We start from the raw sequence: 13,055 nt of genomic DNA on the forward strand, positions 1-13,055 counted from the left end.
TTGGAGGACATCAGGTGTCCTTCACAGCCACCCTCTGCCTTATTCTCTTAAACAGGATCTCACCGAACCTAGAGCTAGGTTTGTGGCCAGCAAGTCTCAGTGCCTCTCTCTCTGCCCTACTCATGCTGGGATTACAGCTGTTCGTGGCCATGCCCAGGTTTTTTACATGGATGCTGGGGATTTGAACTTAAGACTTCATGCTTATGCATTAAGTGCTTTATCCGTTTCCCTATTCAACAATGGCTTATAGCTGCTTGACTTCGGTGGCCTGGTCTATCCTTGTATCACTCCCCAGTGATGGAAACGTCACTATAAACGTCACTATCACATGAAGTTCCATTGTGCATTTCTTTTGTTTTCTTCATTTTTCTCCCTGTTTCTTCAAGACCGGGTCTCGGCGTGTAGCTCTGGCTGTCCTGGAACTCACGGAGATCCTTCCAACCGTTAGGATTAAAGGTGACACCACCAAGCCCAGTTTCGTTGAGTACTTCCTTAAGCACTTCATATATAGTCACTTCAGATTCTAGTATCTGAAGTCTTTAGGGTGTCTACATCTGTTTCATTTTGTACTAGCTCTCTGGTGACTTATTTCCAGGAGTCCCTTCATCTAGTCTTTCCATGGTTTATTAATCTCTGTCGAAGCCCCTGCATTTGCAGAGTGGGCCAGAAACAGTGGTGGCCAATGTGGAGCAGGGCCTATTCTCTGTCAGAGACAACACAGTTGTGGAGAAATGGGCGATTGCAATACATAGGTGGCCAGCGGTACCACTCAGAAACAAACAGGTGCTATGGGAATTCAGGGGAGAAATACCACAAGAAGTCTCTAGAACAGTGGTTCTTAACCTTCCTAACACTGTGGCCCTTTAATAAAGTTCCTCATGTTTTGGTGACCTCCAACCATAACATTATTTTTGTTGCTACTTTATAACTGTTATTTTACTAGATGGATCATAATGTAAACATGTCATATACAGGATATCTGATATTCGACCCCTGTGAAAGGGTCATTTGACCAGCACTCGGGAGGTAGAGGCAGGTGGATTTCAGTGAGTTCAAGACCAGCCTGGTCTACAAGGGCTAGTTCCAGGACAGCTTCCAAAGCCACAGAGAAACCCTGCCTCGAAAAGAACAAGGAGGAGGAGGAGGAGGAGGAGGAGGAGGAGGAGGAGGAGGAGGAGGAGCAGGAGGAGGAGGAAGAAGAAGAAGAAGAAGAAGAAGAAGAAGAAGAAGAAGAAGAAGAAGAAGAAGAAGAAGAAGAAGAAAAAGAAGAAGGCCAAGGAGATTCCGTGAAGAGACTAGATTCTGTTCTGAAAACAAAGAGAAAGGGGTACTAAATGGGACAGAACAGTTTATTGTACAAGTTGGGCCTGTGTTATTAAAACCTCCACTGAGCACCCCCAGTCCCTCAGTCTAGTTTCCACAGGTCACAGGAAAAATGTAGTGACTGATTAGGAGAAAAACCGTTCCATGAAGTCCAGTGAGCAGGTAGCCAGGAACAGGGCAGTGTTGGATAGCGGCCATCTCCAGAGGGATACTAGGGTAGCGAGCTTCAGGCTCACCTGCTGAAGCTGGGTCCCCATGCTCTGTCATCTGCTGAGGCTGGGTCCCCATGCTGTCACCTGCTGAGGCTGGGTTCTCATGCTCTGTCACCTGCTGAGGCTGGGTCCCCATGCTGTCACCTGCTGAGGCTGGGTTCTCATGCTCTGTCTCCTGCTGAGGCTGGGTCCCCATGCTCTGTCACCTGCTGAGGCTGGGTCCCCATGCTCTGTCACCTGCTGAGGCTGGGTCCCCATGCTGTCACCTGCTGAGGCTGGGTCCCCATGCTGTCACCTGCTGAGGCTGGGTCCCCATGCTGTCACCTGCTGAGGCTGGGTCCCCATGCTGTCACCTGCTGAGGCTGGGTTCCAAGCTCTGTAGAGGTCAGGTAGGTAACAGTGTATGTCTTATGCTATCTGCCTCAAAGGCCCATAGAATGCTGGAGTCCAAGCTGACCACAGCTTAGCCGTCCTTTAAAAACAAAAACACCACCGGGCGCCAGTGGCTCACACCTTTAATTCAAGCACTGGGAGGCAAAGGCAGGTGGATCTCTGTGAGTTCAAGACCAGCCTGGTCTACAAGAGCTAGTTCCAGAACAGCCTCCAAAGTCATAGAGAAATCCTGTCTCAAAAAAAAAAAAAAAAAAAAAAAAAAAGAACACCAATCCAAAACCTAATCAACCTTGAAAGGACTTCGAGTGGCCCTGCTGACTGCATCCCCGGTTACCAGGGAACGGGACAAGTTGCAATGTTCCATCACAGGAAATGAGGAGACTGCTCCAGCAACCGCCAGCATGTTTCCACCAGGATCCCAGCCAGCTGTCCTTTATATGCTTGGCACCAGAACTGAACAAGAATAGCAGCAGCTTGTCTGGCTAAACACTCCATCCTGTGATCCCCTCCGAGGCACAGCATCACAGCGGTTCCCACTAAAGCATTGCAGACGGAAGCTGTGGAATGGCCACCTCTTGACTCTGTGCCCCACACACCTAGAAACCACACCCACAGGAAGAAATCACATCCCTTCAGTAATTTCACTTGATAGTAAGATAACCTACGTGTTCTCATATAGGACATACCCAGTGTCCCTTGCCATCTGCCACTGCTGTGATATATTTGTCAAAAGAAATGACACCGGTATATAGTGTCTGTCTCCTCCGGTCTTGTCTTTGATGTTCATGAATATGGCAATGAAAAGAGTATTTTTGCAGATCTAATTCAGTTACAGCTTTCTCTTGTGTAGGTTGAGGCTATGAGTGTTCTGGGAGAATTCTTGGGGTGAGGGCTCCCGCACGACATGATTTCAGATGCTATGAACTTTCTTGGTTACTTTTATTTTCCCTCTTCCATATTCTATCCACTGGGAGGCAAGTCACCCAGTGCAGAGGGAGGGAGGGTGCCTCAGTTAGCTCATCTTTTTTGTTTGTTTGTTTGTTTTTTGAGACAGGGTTTCTCTGTATTGTTTTGGAGGCTGTCCTGGAACTAGCTCTTGTAGACCAGACTGGCCTCGAACTCACAGAGATCCGCCTGCCTCTGCCTCCCGAGTGCTGGGATTAAAGGTGTGTGCCACCAACGCCCGGCTCAGTTAGCTGATCTTTTTTTTTTTTTTTTTTTTTTTGGTTTTTTGAGACAGGGTTTTTTTGTTTTTGTTTTTGTTTTTGTTTTTTTTGTTTTTTGGTTTTTTCGAGACAGGGTTTCTCTGTGGCTTTGGAGGCTGTCCTGGAACTCGCTCTGTAGACCAGGCTGGCCTCGAACTCACAGAGATCTGCCTGCCTCTGCCTCCCGAGTGCTGGGATTAAAGGCGTGCGCCACCAACGCCCGGCTCTCAGTTAGCTGATCTTAAATTACTCGAATTCTTTTCTTAAGGACAACTTGTGGCCACCCACCCCCACTTTTGGATTTATGACCTGGGTTTAACCACATGTTTTTAAGTGTGCTATTACATTTATGTGTAGGTGTGGGTGTGTTCCACAGTACTTTTCTGGAGGTCAGAGGACAGTTTGTGGGAGTTGGGCTCTTTCCACCCTGTGAATCCCAGGGACTGAGTTCAAGGCTTCAGGCTTAGAAGCAAGTGCCCTTTTATTTGCTGAGCCATCTTGCCAACACACACTTAATTTAACATTTTCAAACTTTTCCTCAACACCTGCTCCCCAACAACCCCGATAAAGATTTCTTGTGGCTGGGCGGTGGTGGCACACGCCTTTGATTCCAGCACTCGGGAGGCAGAGGCAGGCGGATCTCTGTTGAGTTCGAGGCCGGGCTGGACCGACAGCCTCCAAAATAATACAGAGAAACCCTGTCTCGTAAACCCCCCCCCAAAAAAATTTCTAGTGTCTGCATGCACATGTGTATGAAGGCATCAGACTCTAGAGTGGAGTTAAAGGCAGAAAGGCGGCTGTGAGTTCCCAACACTCTGTAGTAGTCAACACTGGTCCTCTGCAGGAACAGAAAATGTTCTCGACCTGAACCGTCTCTCTAGCCCATTTATTTTTCTCAACCTTTTTCTTTAAAAAAAAAAATAATTCTTTATTCTTTGGGAATTTCACATCATGCACTCCAATTAACCTTTATTTATTTATTTATTTATTTTTGGTTTTTCAAGACAGGGTTTCTCTGTGGCTTTGGAGGTTGTCCTGGAACTAGCTTTTGTAGACCAGGCTGGTCTGGAACTCAGAGATCCGCCTGCCTCTGCTTCCCGAGTGCTGGGATTAAAGGCGTGTGCCACTAATGCCTGGCCAACCTTTATTTAAGAAAAAATCTTGCCGGGCGTTGGTGGCGCACGCCTTTAATCCCAGCACTCAGGACGTAGAGGCAGGAGGATCTCTGTGAGTTCGAGACAAGCCTGGACTACCAAGCGAGTTCCAGGACAGCCTCCAAAGCCACAAAGAAACCCTGTCTCGAAAAAAAACAAAACAAAAAAAAACTTAATACAGTCATCGTGTGCCCATAGCACAAAGAGGGATGCTCTCTCAGCCTGGACTCTTAGGGGAGTGCCTGGACCCTACCCAGAGCGAAATGACAGACTCTAGATATCTCCTACGTGGAAGGAATTGGCAATAGGGTGGGAGGCTGGGGGGGAAGGGGAGTGCGGGAGGAGGGGAGGGAGAGGGAACTGGGATTGACATGTAAAACAAGCTATTTAAAAAAAAAGATTAAAAATAAAAACTAAAAAAAAACTTAAGTATAGGTAAAAATTTATGCCTGGATTTCTGTGCACCATGGGTATACTGTACCCCCCTGAGCCAGAAGAGGCCTGGGATCCCCTGGAACTGAAGTTACAGACACTTGTGAGCCACCATGGTGATGCTGGAATTGAACCTGGGTCCTCTGGAAAAGCAGTCAGTGTAACTACCAAGCCACCTACCTCTTCAGCCTCCAGTTAGGTAAAATGTGCAGTAGATTATGCATCCAGACCATGCAGTATCATCCAACAAAGGAAGTGGCATGGGCACTTGCCACAACGTGGATGAATTTTAGAATAATGCACTACCAGTCAGATGGTGGTGGCTCACACCTTTAATCCCAGCACTCCGGAGGTAGTTCCAGGTCAGTAGGGTCTATATAAATTCTAGGTCAGCCAAGACTGTTTCACAGAGAAACTCTGTCTTAGAAAAACAGAGCAAGTAGGAGACTGAGACATTATTGTCTTCTAGGGGGGCAGAGTTCAGTCCCCAGCATCCAGGTCGGGTGTTTCACAACCACTTGCAGTTCCAGCTCCATCCCAACACATGGCAGTGCTCAACAGACTCATACACTTGAATTTAAAACCAACTAAAACCAAGCAAACACCAAACAGAACACCTTTCCCAGTGTTACAGGAGCTTTTATTTGAAGCAAGGTCTCACTATATGAATTTGAATATAGAGCTCTACCTGCCTCTGCCTGGAGTGCTGAGATTAAAGGCATGCTCCCAAACCTGGCTTTTTTTGAGGCAGGTTTCAAATTGTAACCCAGGATAGCCCTAATTGCACAGTAGCTAACTTTGCTAGGATCACAGGTGTGCCCCCAAAAGCAGCTCGTTCAATTTACTTTTCATATGGGCTCTTTCAGCTATTACAGGAATAGTAGTAGCACCTAAAAGGTTTAAGACTAATCATCTTCAGAGGCAGGCGGATCTCTGGGAGTTCGAGGCCAGCCTGGTCTACAAGAGCTAGTTCCAGGACAGCCTCCAAAACAATACAGAGAAACCCTGTCTCAAAAAACAAACAAAAAGACTAATCATCTTGCACACACCTTCAATACAAGCTCTTGGGAGGTAAAGGTAAGGGGATCTCAGAGTTAAGGCCAGCCTGGTCTACAGTCCCATGACATGCTCCAAAACTAGAGGAGCTGTCTCAAAAAACAAAGACGACTGTGTGGACATACATGGTGGTATGTGCCTTTAACCCCAGAACTCAGAAGCAGTTGGGAATCTATGTTTAGTACCAGTCCAGCCAGGCCTACACAAGAGAGCCTGTCTGGAAGGAATAAGAAAAAAAAATCCTTTCAGAACATTCAGTACCATCTGAATGCCAGTGTCCTTGGAGCTAGATGCAAGCTTCCGGAAAGCAAATAAACCGTTATCTTTTTCATTGCTGATGAAAGACTTGGTGTATATTTGTGGGGTGACTGATTCTTAGGAACTTTATGTACCAAAGTGGAGCTGCACAGGAAAGCAAGGCAAGGAACAAGAGTGCAAGCTACCCATCTTGCACAGCCGGTGTGGGTGGGTGGGGAGAAACACCCACACAGGTTTATATATGGCTCAGGCCTGGAAGGCTCTTCTGCTTGGGCTACACTTGGAAACTGTTGCCCCCTGCTCTGGCCCTTCAAGAACCATACAGGAAGCCAGATGGTGGTAGATTAAAGGTAGGCCTTTAATCCCAGCACTAGGGGGCAGAGGCAGGCATATCTTTGTGAGATTGAAGCTAGCCTGGTATATAGAGCTAGTTCTAGTGAGATCCTGTCTTGAAAATGAAACAAAAAGAGCCAAACTGGCTGTGTTAATTCACTTGTAACCCCAGCACTACAGGAGGTTAAGATCCATGCTCAGACAATGCAAACAGCTCCACCTCTTTGGTGTCCTGACAGTCTTGGCATGTAAACCTGGCTGGCCCGGAACTCCAAGTCCATCATACTACACTGGCTTCCAACTTGTGATCCCTCTTACCCTGCCTACTGGGGTTAGCTGTCCCAGGACAGCCTGGGCTATCAACAGTTCTACTTTCAAAACAATACTGACTGGCAAATTAATGCCACAGAGCTGCAGACTCAACATGTCTTCTCTCAGGTTCCCATTCTCAGAAAGCCAGCCTGCAAACCCAGGTGTGCCCAACCTTCAACCTACACTAGAAGCTCCTACATGCAAGTCTTCACATCACCTCAAAACACTGCCCTGGTGTGGCCCCAAAGTGACAAACACGCCCCCCAGCAGGGCGTGGTGGTGCATGCCTGTATCCCAGAGGCAAGCAGGTAGGAGTTTGAGGCCAGACTTATCTACATAGACATGGAGATCCCACCTCAAAACAAACAAAAAGCAAGTATCAGAACCAAAATAGCTTATACAAAGCAATTTATTAACAGAAAATAATTTGAGAAGTCCTGTTCACAGACGGCGACCACGACGACCACCCTTCCTTCGGGTGCTGTCAGAGGGGATAGGGGTGACATCCTCTGCGAGAAACAAGAAAAAAGTCATTGCTGTAGCTGTATAGACAGCCTCCCCAGCCATGAGACTAACTAGCAGACCTATTCTTCCCAAATGTACCCTCAGGTCAACAAACAAGGGCCCACCTGTCATTCCCTCATCTCAACCCACTGGACAGGGACAACACAGGCTCGAGAAGGCACACAAGCAGCGGAGGGGAAGGACTCCTTCACGCTTCTATCCCAGCCACCACAGAGACCTGTGGCTGTCTGCTCTTTAAGCCAGGTGTGTTGATTATTCTTCACTTGAACTGTCCCCAAAGGCACACCCTTAACATTTACTAAGGAGGGACAAAGGTGCTAGGACCCAATTGCAGATGGGAACCCATGATATAACAGTCACAGGGGCACTCATGGAAATCAATGCTCTCAATGTCTTTTACAGGCTAACAAAAGTTAGCTGCACAGTCATTAGACAAGCTTGAACCAATGTGCACATCACATGGCTTGGAAGGGGTCGATGCTTCAAAACAAACCCAATGTCAGCTAGAAGGGACACTTACCAATCCGCCCAATCTTCATCCCCGAACGAGCAAGAGCTCTGAGGGCCGACTGGGCTCCAGGTCCAGGGGTCTTGGTCCTAAAAAATGAAGGATTGTTGGTCTAGTCATTGGGGATGTTCTTTTTTTTTTTTTGGTTTTTCCGAGACAGGGTTTCTCTGTGTTGTTTTGGAGGCTGTCCTGGAACTAGCTTTGTCGACCAGGCTGACCTCGAACTCACAGAGATCCGCCTGCCTCTGCCTCCCGAGTGCTGGGATTAAAGGCGTGTGCCACCAACACCCGGCGGGGATGTTCTTAGAACTCATGGTTTTAATTCACTTCTGAATGGTGGTAGGGCTATGTTTTTCCTATATTATACAATCTCAACAAAACCAAACCCTTTGTTCCCCACTACCTAAAACCACTTCAACACCAGTTCCAAGAGCTTCATGGTCCTCTCTGGCCTCCACAGGGAACTGGCAGTACACATACACACAGGCAACACACTTGTAACTTTTTCCAACTTTGTGTGTATGGGGAGAGGGGACAGAGGTAAGTGCATGCCAGGAGGAACACAGCCACTTGGCCTGTGGCTGTCCTGCTCTGCACTCAGCCTGGCTATGCTCTTTGCTGTGATTCCTACTTTCCCGTTCCCACATCAAAGGTGCAACTTCTCCATGGAAGATGGACTATCTGAAGGGCTGCCTGTCCACTCAGTAGCCACCTAGTCTAGCTTTCACGCCCAAGCCCTTGCTCTGTTCTGTAAAACATAAGACCCACGAGACTCCATCCCCGCTTGTTAGATCATATATCACACCAATCATCCCTTTAATGCCTAACTTCTTTCTCACCAAGAAGATTCTCTTATAGTTGTCGTCTCTATCTGTACTATGTACCCCAGCTCATCATTTAAGCATCAGTGTTCAGCTCAAACTGGCTACCAACTCTATGCAACCAATAACCAACTTGGTTTTTTTTTTCCGAGGTGGGTTTCTCTGTATTGCTTTGGAGGCTGTCCTGGAACTAGCTCTTGTAGACCAGGCTGGTCTCAAACTCACAGAGATCCGCCTGCCTCTGCCTCCCGAGTGCTGGGATTAAAGGCGTGTGCCACCAACGCCTGGCCAATAACCAACTCGAAACTCTTGCTCTCCTCACCTCCACTTTCTGAGACAACAGGTATATACTACCACACCCAGTCTACCTGGTGCTGGGGAACCTCTTATATTGGTTTCTGAGTGCCACCATGCCCGACAAAGAACATACACTCCTAAAACACAGCTTGCTCTCAGACACAGCAAATCTCAAATCCACCCCCGCAAGCCCAGGGAACTTACAACTGTCCAGGCCCAGCCTTCCATACCTGTTTCCTCCAGTAGCTCGGAGTTTGATATGCAGGGCAGTGATGCCCAGCTCCTTGCACCTCTGGGCAACATCCTGGGCAGCCAACATTGCTGCATATGGAGAAGACTCATCTCTGTCAGCCTTAACCTTCATTCCACCAGTCACCCGGCAGATGGTTTCCCTACGGACAAAAGCAGAACCATGTCTTCATTTTCCAACAAGGACACAGGGAACACTTGCTGGACCCCAACCAACACACATCCTGGTTCTAAACAAGACAATTAGGAGTTGTGTATATTTATAGGGGTCCAAAGACCCTATACAAACTCCCTATTAATACAATTAGTTTTGCATTTTATCCCCATAATCACTTCCACAATGCATATATTACACGCGCATGTATAACCTCTAACATTTACAGAAACAAAAACTCGGGGAGGAAATGTAGCTCAGTCGCACACTAAGCACAAATCCCTGGTCAGATTCAACCTCCACAACCACAGAAAATCACAGCAAATGGGAAGTGAAGCAAGAGGATCAGAAACGCAAGTTTATCCCCAGCTACGTGAAACTTGTGTTTTCTCTTCTAATTTATGGGGAATTCAGCAAATCAGCAATTCTTTAGAGGGAACCCCATAAACTGCTATGTCTATTTCTCCCACCTCAGTCCCTCTGAGGCTTGGGTTGTCTTCCTGTCCCCAGGTACTCACTTGCCAGAAAGATCGGTAACATGGACAAAGGTGTCGTTGAAGGATGCAAAAATGTGGCAGACACCAAACACATTCTCTCCTTCAGCCACCTGAGGTCCAAGGCTGATGACCTGTTCTTCCTTCTTTTCCTTCCCCTTGCGAGGTGCCATTTCTGAGAGGAAGGAGAACCTTCATGTTAACAGACACAACATCCCCAGAACATTTTTTAAGCTACTAAACGAAAACCCAAGCTCCTTTGGCTCCCTAATATCCTGCCTCTTTGTACTTCAAAGGGAAGTGCCAAGAGACCAGACAATTTCTCAACAAAAGCTCCAAGCATTTTCAGGATGAGCCTGAGTGTCCAGCAATGAACATCACGCACCTCAACTTTTGCAAACAGCTATCCAAAATAGTGCTGAGCTCAGGTTGTTGGGAGAAAGCTGCACTCACAGCTCCCCTCTCTTTAATCGTGGAAGTTCATTTGACCAGCATGACACAACTGAAGCCAACTGCAGGTTAGGAGACTCTGTCCACACACAATACCTAATCTGATAGCCTCCCTGAAAGGTTCAGGCATTGCGCTGGCCTGCCCTGTCACCTGGCAGGATGCACTCAGGCAGCACTCTGGCCAGCCCTGAGTTCCATGAGAACCAGTCTGCACGAAGGTGCAAAGGACCCCTTCCCACTTTTCTTTCTCCACTCCCTCTTAACCCCCCTCCGTGTCTCCCCTTTCTCTCTCCCTCCGCTATAATTAACTATTGGCTTGTGCTCCACCGTGCCGGTCCCAGCTCCGCGCACATGCTCGTTTCACCGGCCGCCCTTCTAACTACTAATCTTAAGCAAAACAACAGCACTCACTGTTTAGAACCAAATCTTTCAACCTTCACTAGTAGCAAACGATAGAAAGCAATGACTTGGAGATGTGTGCGTGTGTAACTTTAACCCCAGCAGCTGGGAACCAGAGGCACGAGGATCCCAGTTGCTATGTAAGCCCGCCTGGTCTACACAGCAAGATAGTCAGGGTGCCTTCCAGGAAGTTTAATGGGAAAGACATCCACGCCTAAATTTCAGCGTCCAGCATCAAGTGACTCTAGCCCTGTGGTTCTCAACCTAACGCTGTGACCCTTCAATACAGTTCTCATACCGTGGTGCCCCCCACCCAAGAAAACCATCTTCACTACTTCATAACTCTAATCTTGCTATTGTTATGAATTGCAAACGCATCTGGTATGCAACCCCTTCCTGTCTAGCCCACAATGTAAGCACGGCCTCAGGACCCAGGGAGAAGACACAGCAAGGAGGCTGCTTTGGTTTTTGCCAAAAGCGGCGGGCGGGCGCCCTTGACCAACCTGAGGCTAAGTCTGTCCCGGACAACACTGCACCAAAGCCTGTCTTATACTCCTCCTAGACCCAAGATGCCCCTACTCCACAGAATGCCCCCTAGGCCTTAAGTTTCAACCACACCCGGCATCTCTGTAGCGCCTCTCCGGAGACTATTCGGGGCCTATTTGCCAAAAGCCCAAGGGCAGGTCTAGGATGTAGTCACCTGCTCGTACCCTCAAACGAGGCTAACAAACACGATTCGAAAGGGCATGATGTCTGCTCGGGGTAGCTTTGCCGTCCTCGGTGGGACGACAGAAGGATTATTCAGAGAAACCTAAGCGTGTTAACCAGTCCTACTCTGCCAGGGGACACCCTCACAGGCAACGTGGGACAACTCTTGAGGGGCAATCACCATGGACTAATTAGATGCACCCTCATCCTGCGCGACAGCCCATTTTACTCCTCGGCTTACAGACGGGGCCGGAACCAATGCTACTCGCACGTTCCACACGAGGGAAACGAGGTTAGGCGCAGGCCCGCGACGGCCCATAAAACCTAACGGGGCGCCGGTGACGGCCCACCCCGACGAGGGACGCGCTCCCCGGACGCTCGGGGAGACGGCTGCGGCGAGACAGCAAGGCCCTGGCAGGGCTCGCGCCCGCTCCCACTTGGGACCTCCCGATCCCGGGCCAGAAGGCCGCCTCCTGGGCACGGCGCAGCCCGGGACCCGGGTGGGTCGCGGCGAGCGCACGGCCGCTCGTCCCCACCACGCACCCGGCTCGGCTACCGCGCACAGACCGCGGCCCCAAGCCCGCAGACGCCCCTGGCCAGAGGATGCCGCTCGATTCTCGGACGCCGGGGATCCCTACCTGAACGTCGTCTCCAGACTTCTCCACCGGAAAGAGAGAGACGGAAGGGGCGGGCGGACGGGTCACTTCCGTGTTCCGGAAGTGTACCTCTGAGGTCACGGAAGGAAATCCCGGCTCCCGGAAGAAGCCTCTATCGCTGTCTCCAAGGAGGCTAAGCCTGCCGGCGACGGAGATGGCTTATTAAGGACGCCGGGTGCTGCGTGTCTCTGTGACCGCACATGCCTATGAGACCCGCACGGGGCGGACCCGCGCGGAAGAAGAGGCGAGCTAGGATCCAGGTCGCGGTGGCCGCAGCTAGACGGACTTCCGCCCTGCATCAGGACCTCAGGCCAGGCACCCTGGAAGCGACGGCGCACCTTGTGGTACGGAGGAGAATAACAGCAACAACAAAACCTTGTAATGCGACTTAGGCCCATTTTGCACAGTATAGAGCAGTACAGTAATAAATTACTCAATATTTGCATGCTGCCCAGCACTAAGCATCTTATAGTCGGTGCTTCAGTTAATTCTCTCGACACAAACTAGATACTTTTGATTTCCATTGTACAGATATGTGTATGAACTCGAGACCACGTGTGTGACTGATTTGGAGTTATGACATAAAAGCCTTATATTTAATAGCCATTTTCAGTCGGGCGGTGGTGGCGCACGCCTTTAATCCCAGCACTCGGGAGGCAAAGGCAGGCGGATCTCTGTAAATTCGAGGTCAGCCTGGTCTACAGAATGAGTTCCAGGACAGCCAGGACTATTAAACAATGTAGAAATTCCGTCTTGAAAAACCAAAAGAAAAAAGACATTTTCATATATCCCTCTAATAACAATATTGCACGACCTTGACGAATTGGGAGATTTGTAGATGGGAATGAGGAGAAAGGTGGAGAAGTGTACCTTGTAGAACTTGAAAATCAAGAGTACAATATACACACACATATACTGGCTCGCATATACAGCCATAGATTCATATTACAGAACATGACAAATGGGAGAGCTACATATACATGGACACATACACATGTAGCTAAATAATAAGCTGTATATATAGCATATAGTTCTTTGTGCACGGGAGTTGATATCACTCTGAAGGACTTCAGCTACATTTAGGGACACTTCTGTGTCACCGTGACTGGCCTGGAA

General features: G+C 48.8%; 1 protein-coding gene across 1 annotated transcript; it reads right to left on the reverse strand.

Annotated features, from left to right (window-relative positions):
* Positions 1–7,069: 7,069 nt before the first annotated feature.
* Rps14 (ribosomal protein S14) lies at positions 7,070–12,077 on the reverse strand. The gene is made up of 5 exons (XM_040741761.1): positions 11,922–12,077; positions 9,751–9,901; positions 9,060–9,221; positions 7,724–7,800; positions 7,070–7,187 (listed from the first exon to the last, which is right to left on the reverse strand). The coding sequence occupies exons 2-5, from the start codon at positions 9,897–9,899 to the stop codon at positions 7,120–7,122; spliced, it is 456 nt and encodes a 151-aa protein (XP_040597695.1). The 5' UTR covers positions 9,900–9,901; positions 11,922–12,077; the 3' UTR covers positions 7,070–7,119.
* Between the last annotated feature and the right edge of the window lie 978 nt (positions 12,078–13,055).

This window comes from Mesocricetus auratus, unplaced genomic scaffold (genome assembly GCF_017639785.1).
Source record: "Mesocricetus auratus isolate SY011 unplaced genomic scaffold, BCM_Maur_2.0 Super-Scaffold_6730, whole genome shotgun sequence".
NCBI classification, from domain to species: domain Eukaryota; kingdom Metazoa; phylum Chordata; class Mammalia; order Rodentia; family Cricetidae; genus Mesocricetus; species Mesocricetus auratus.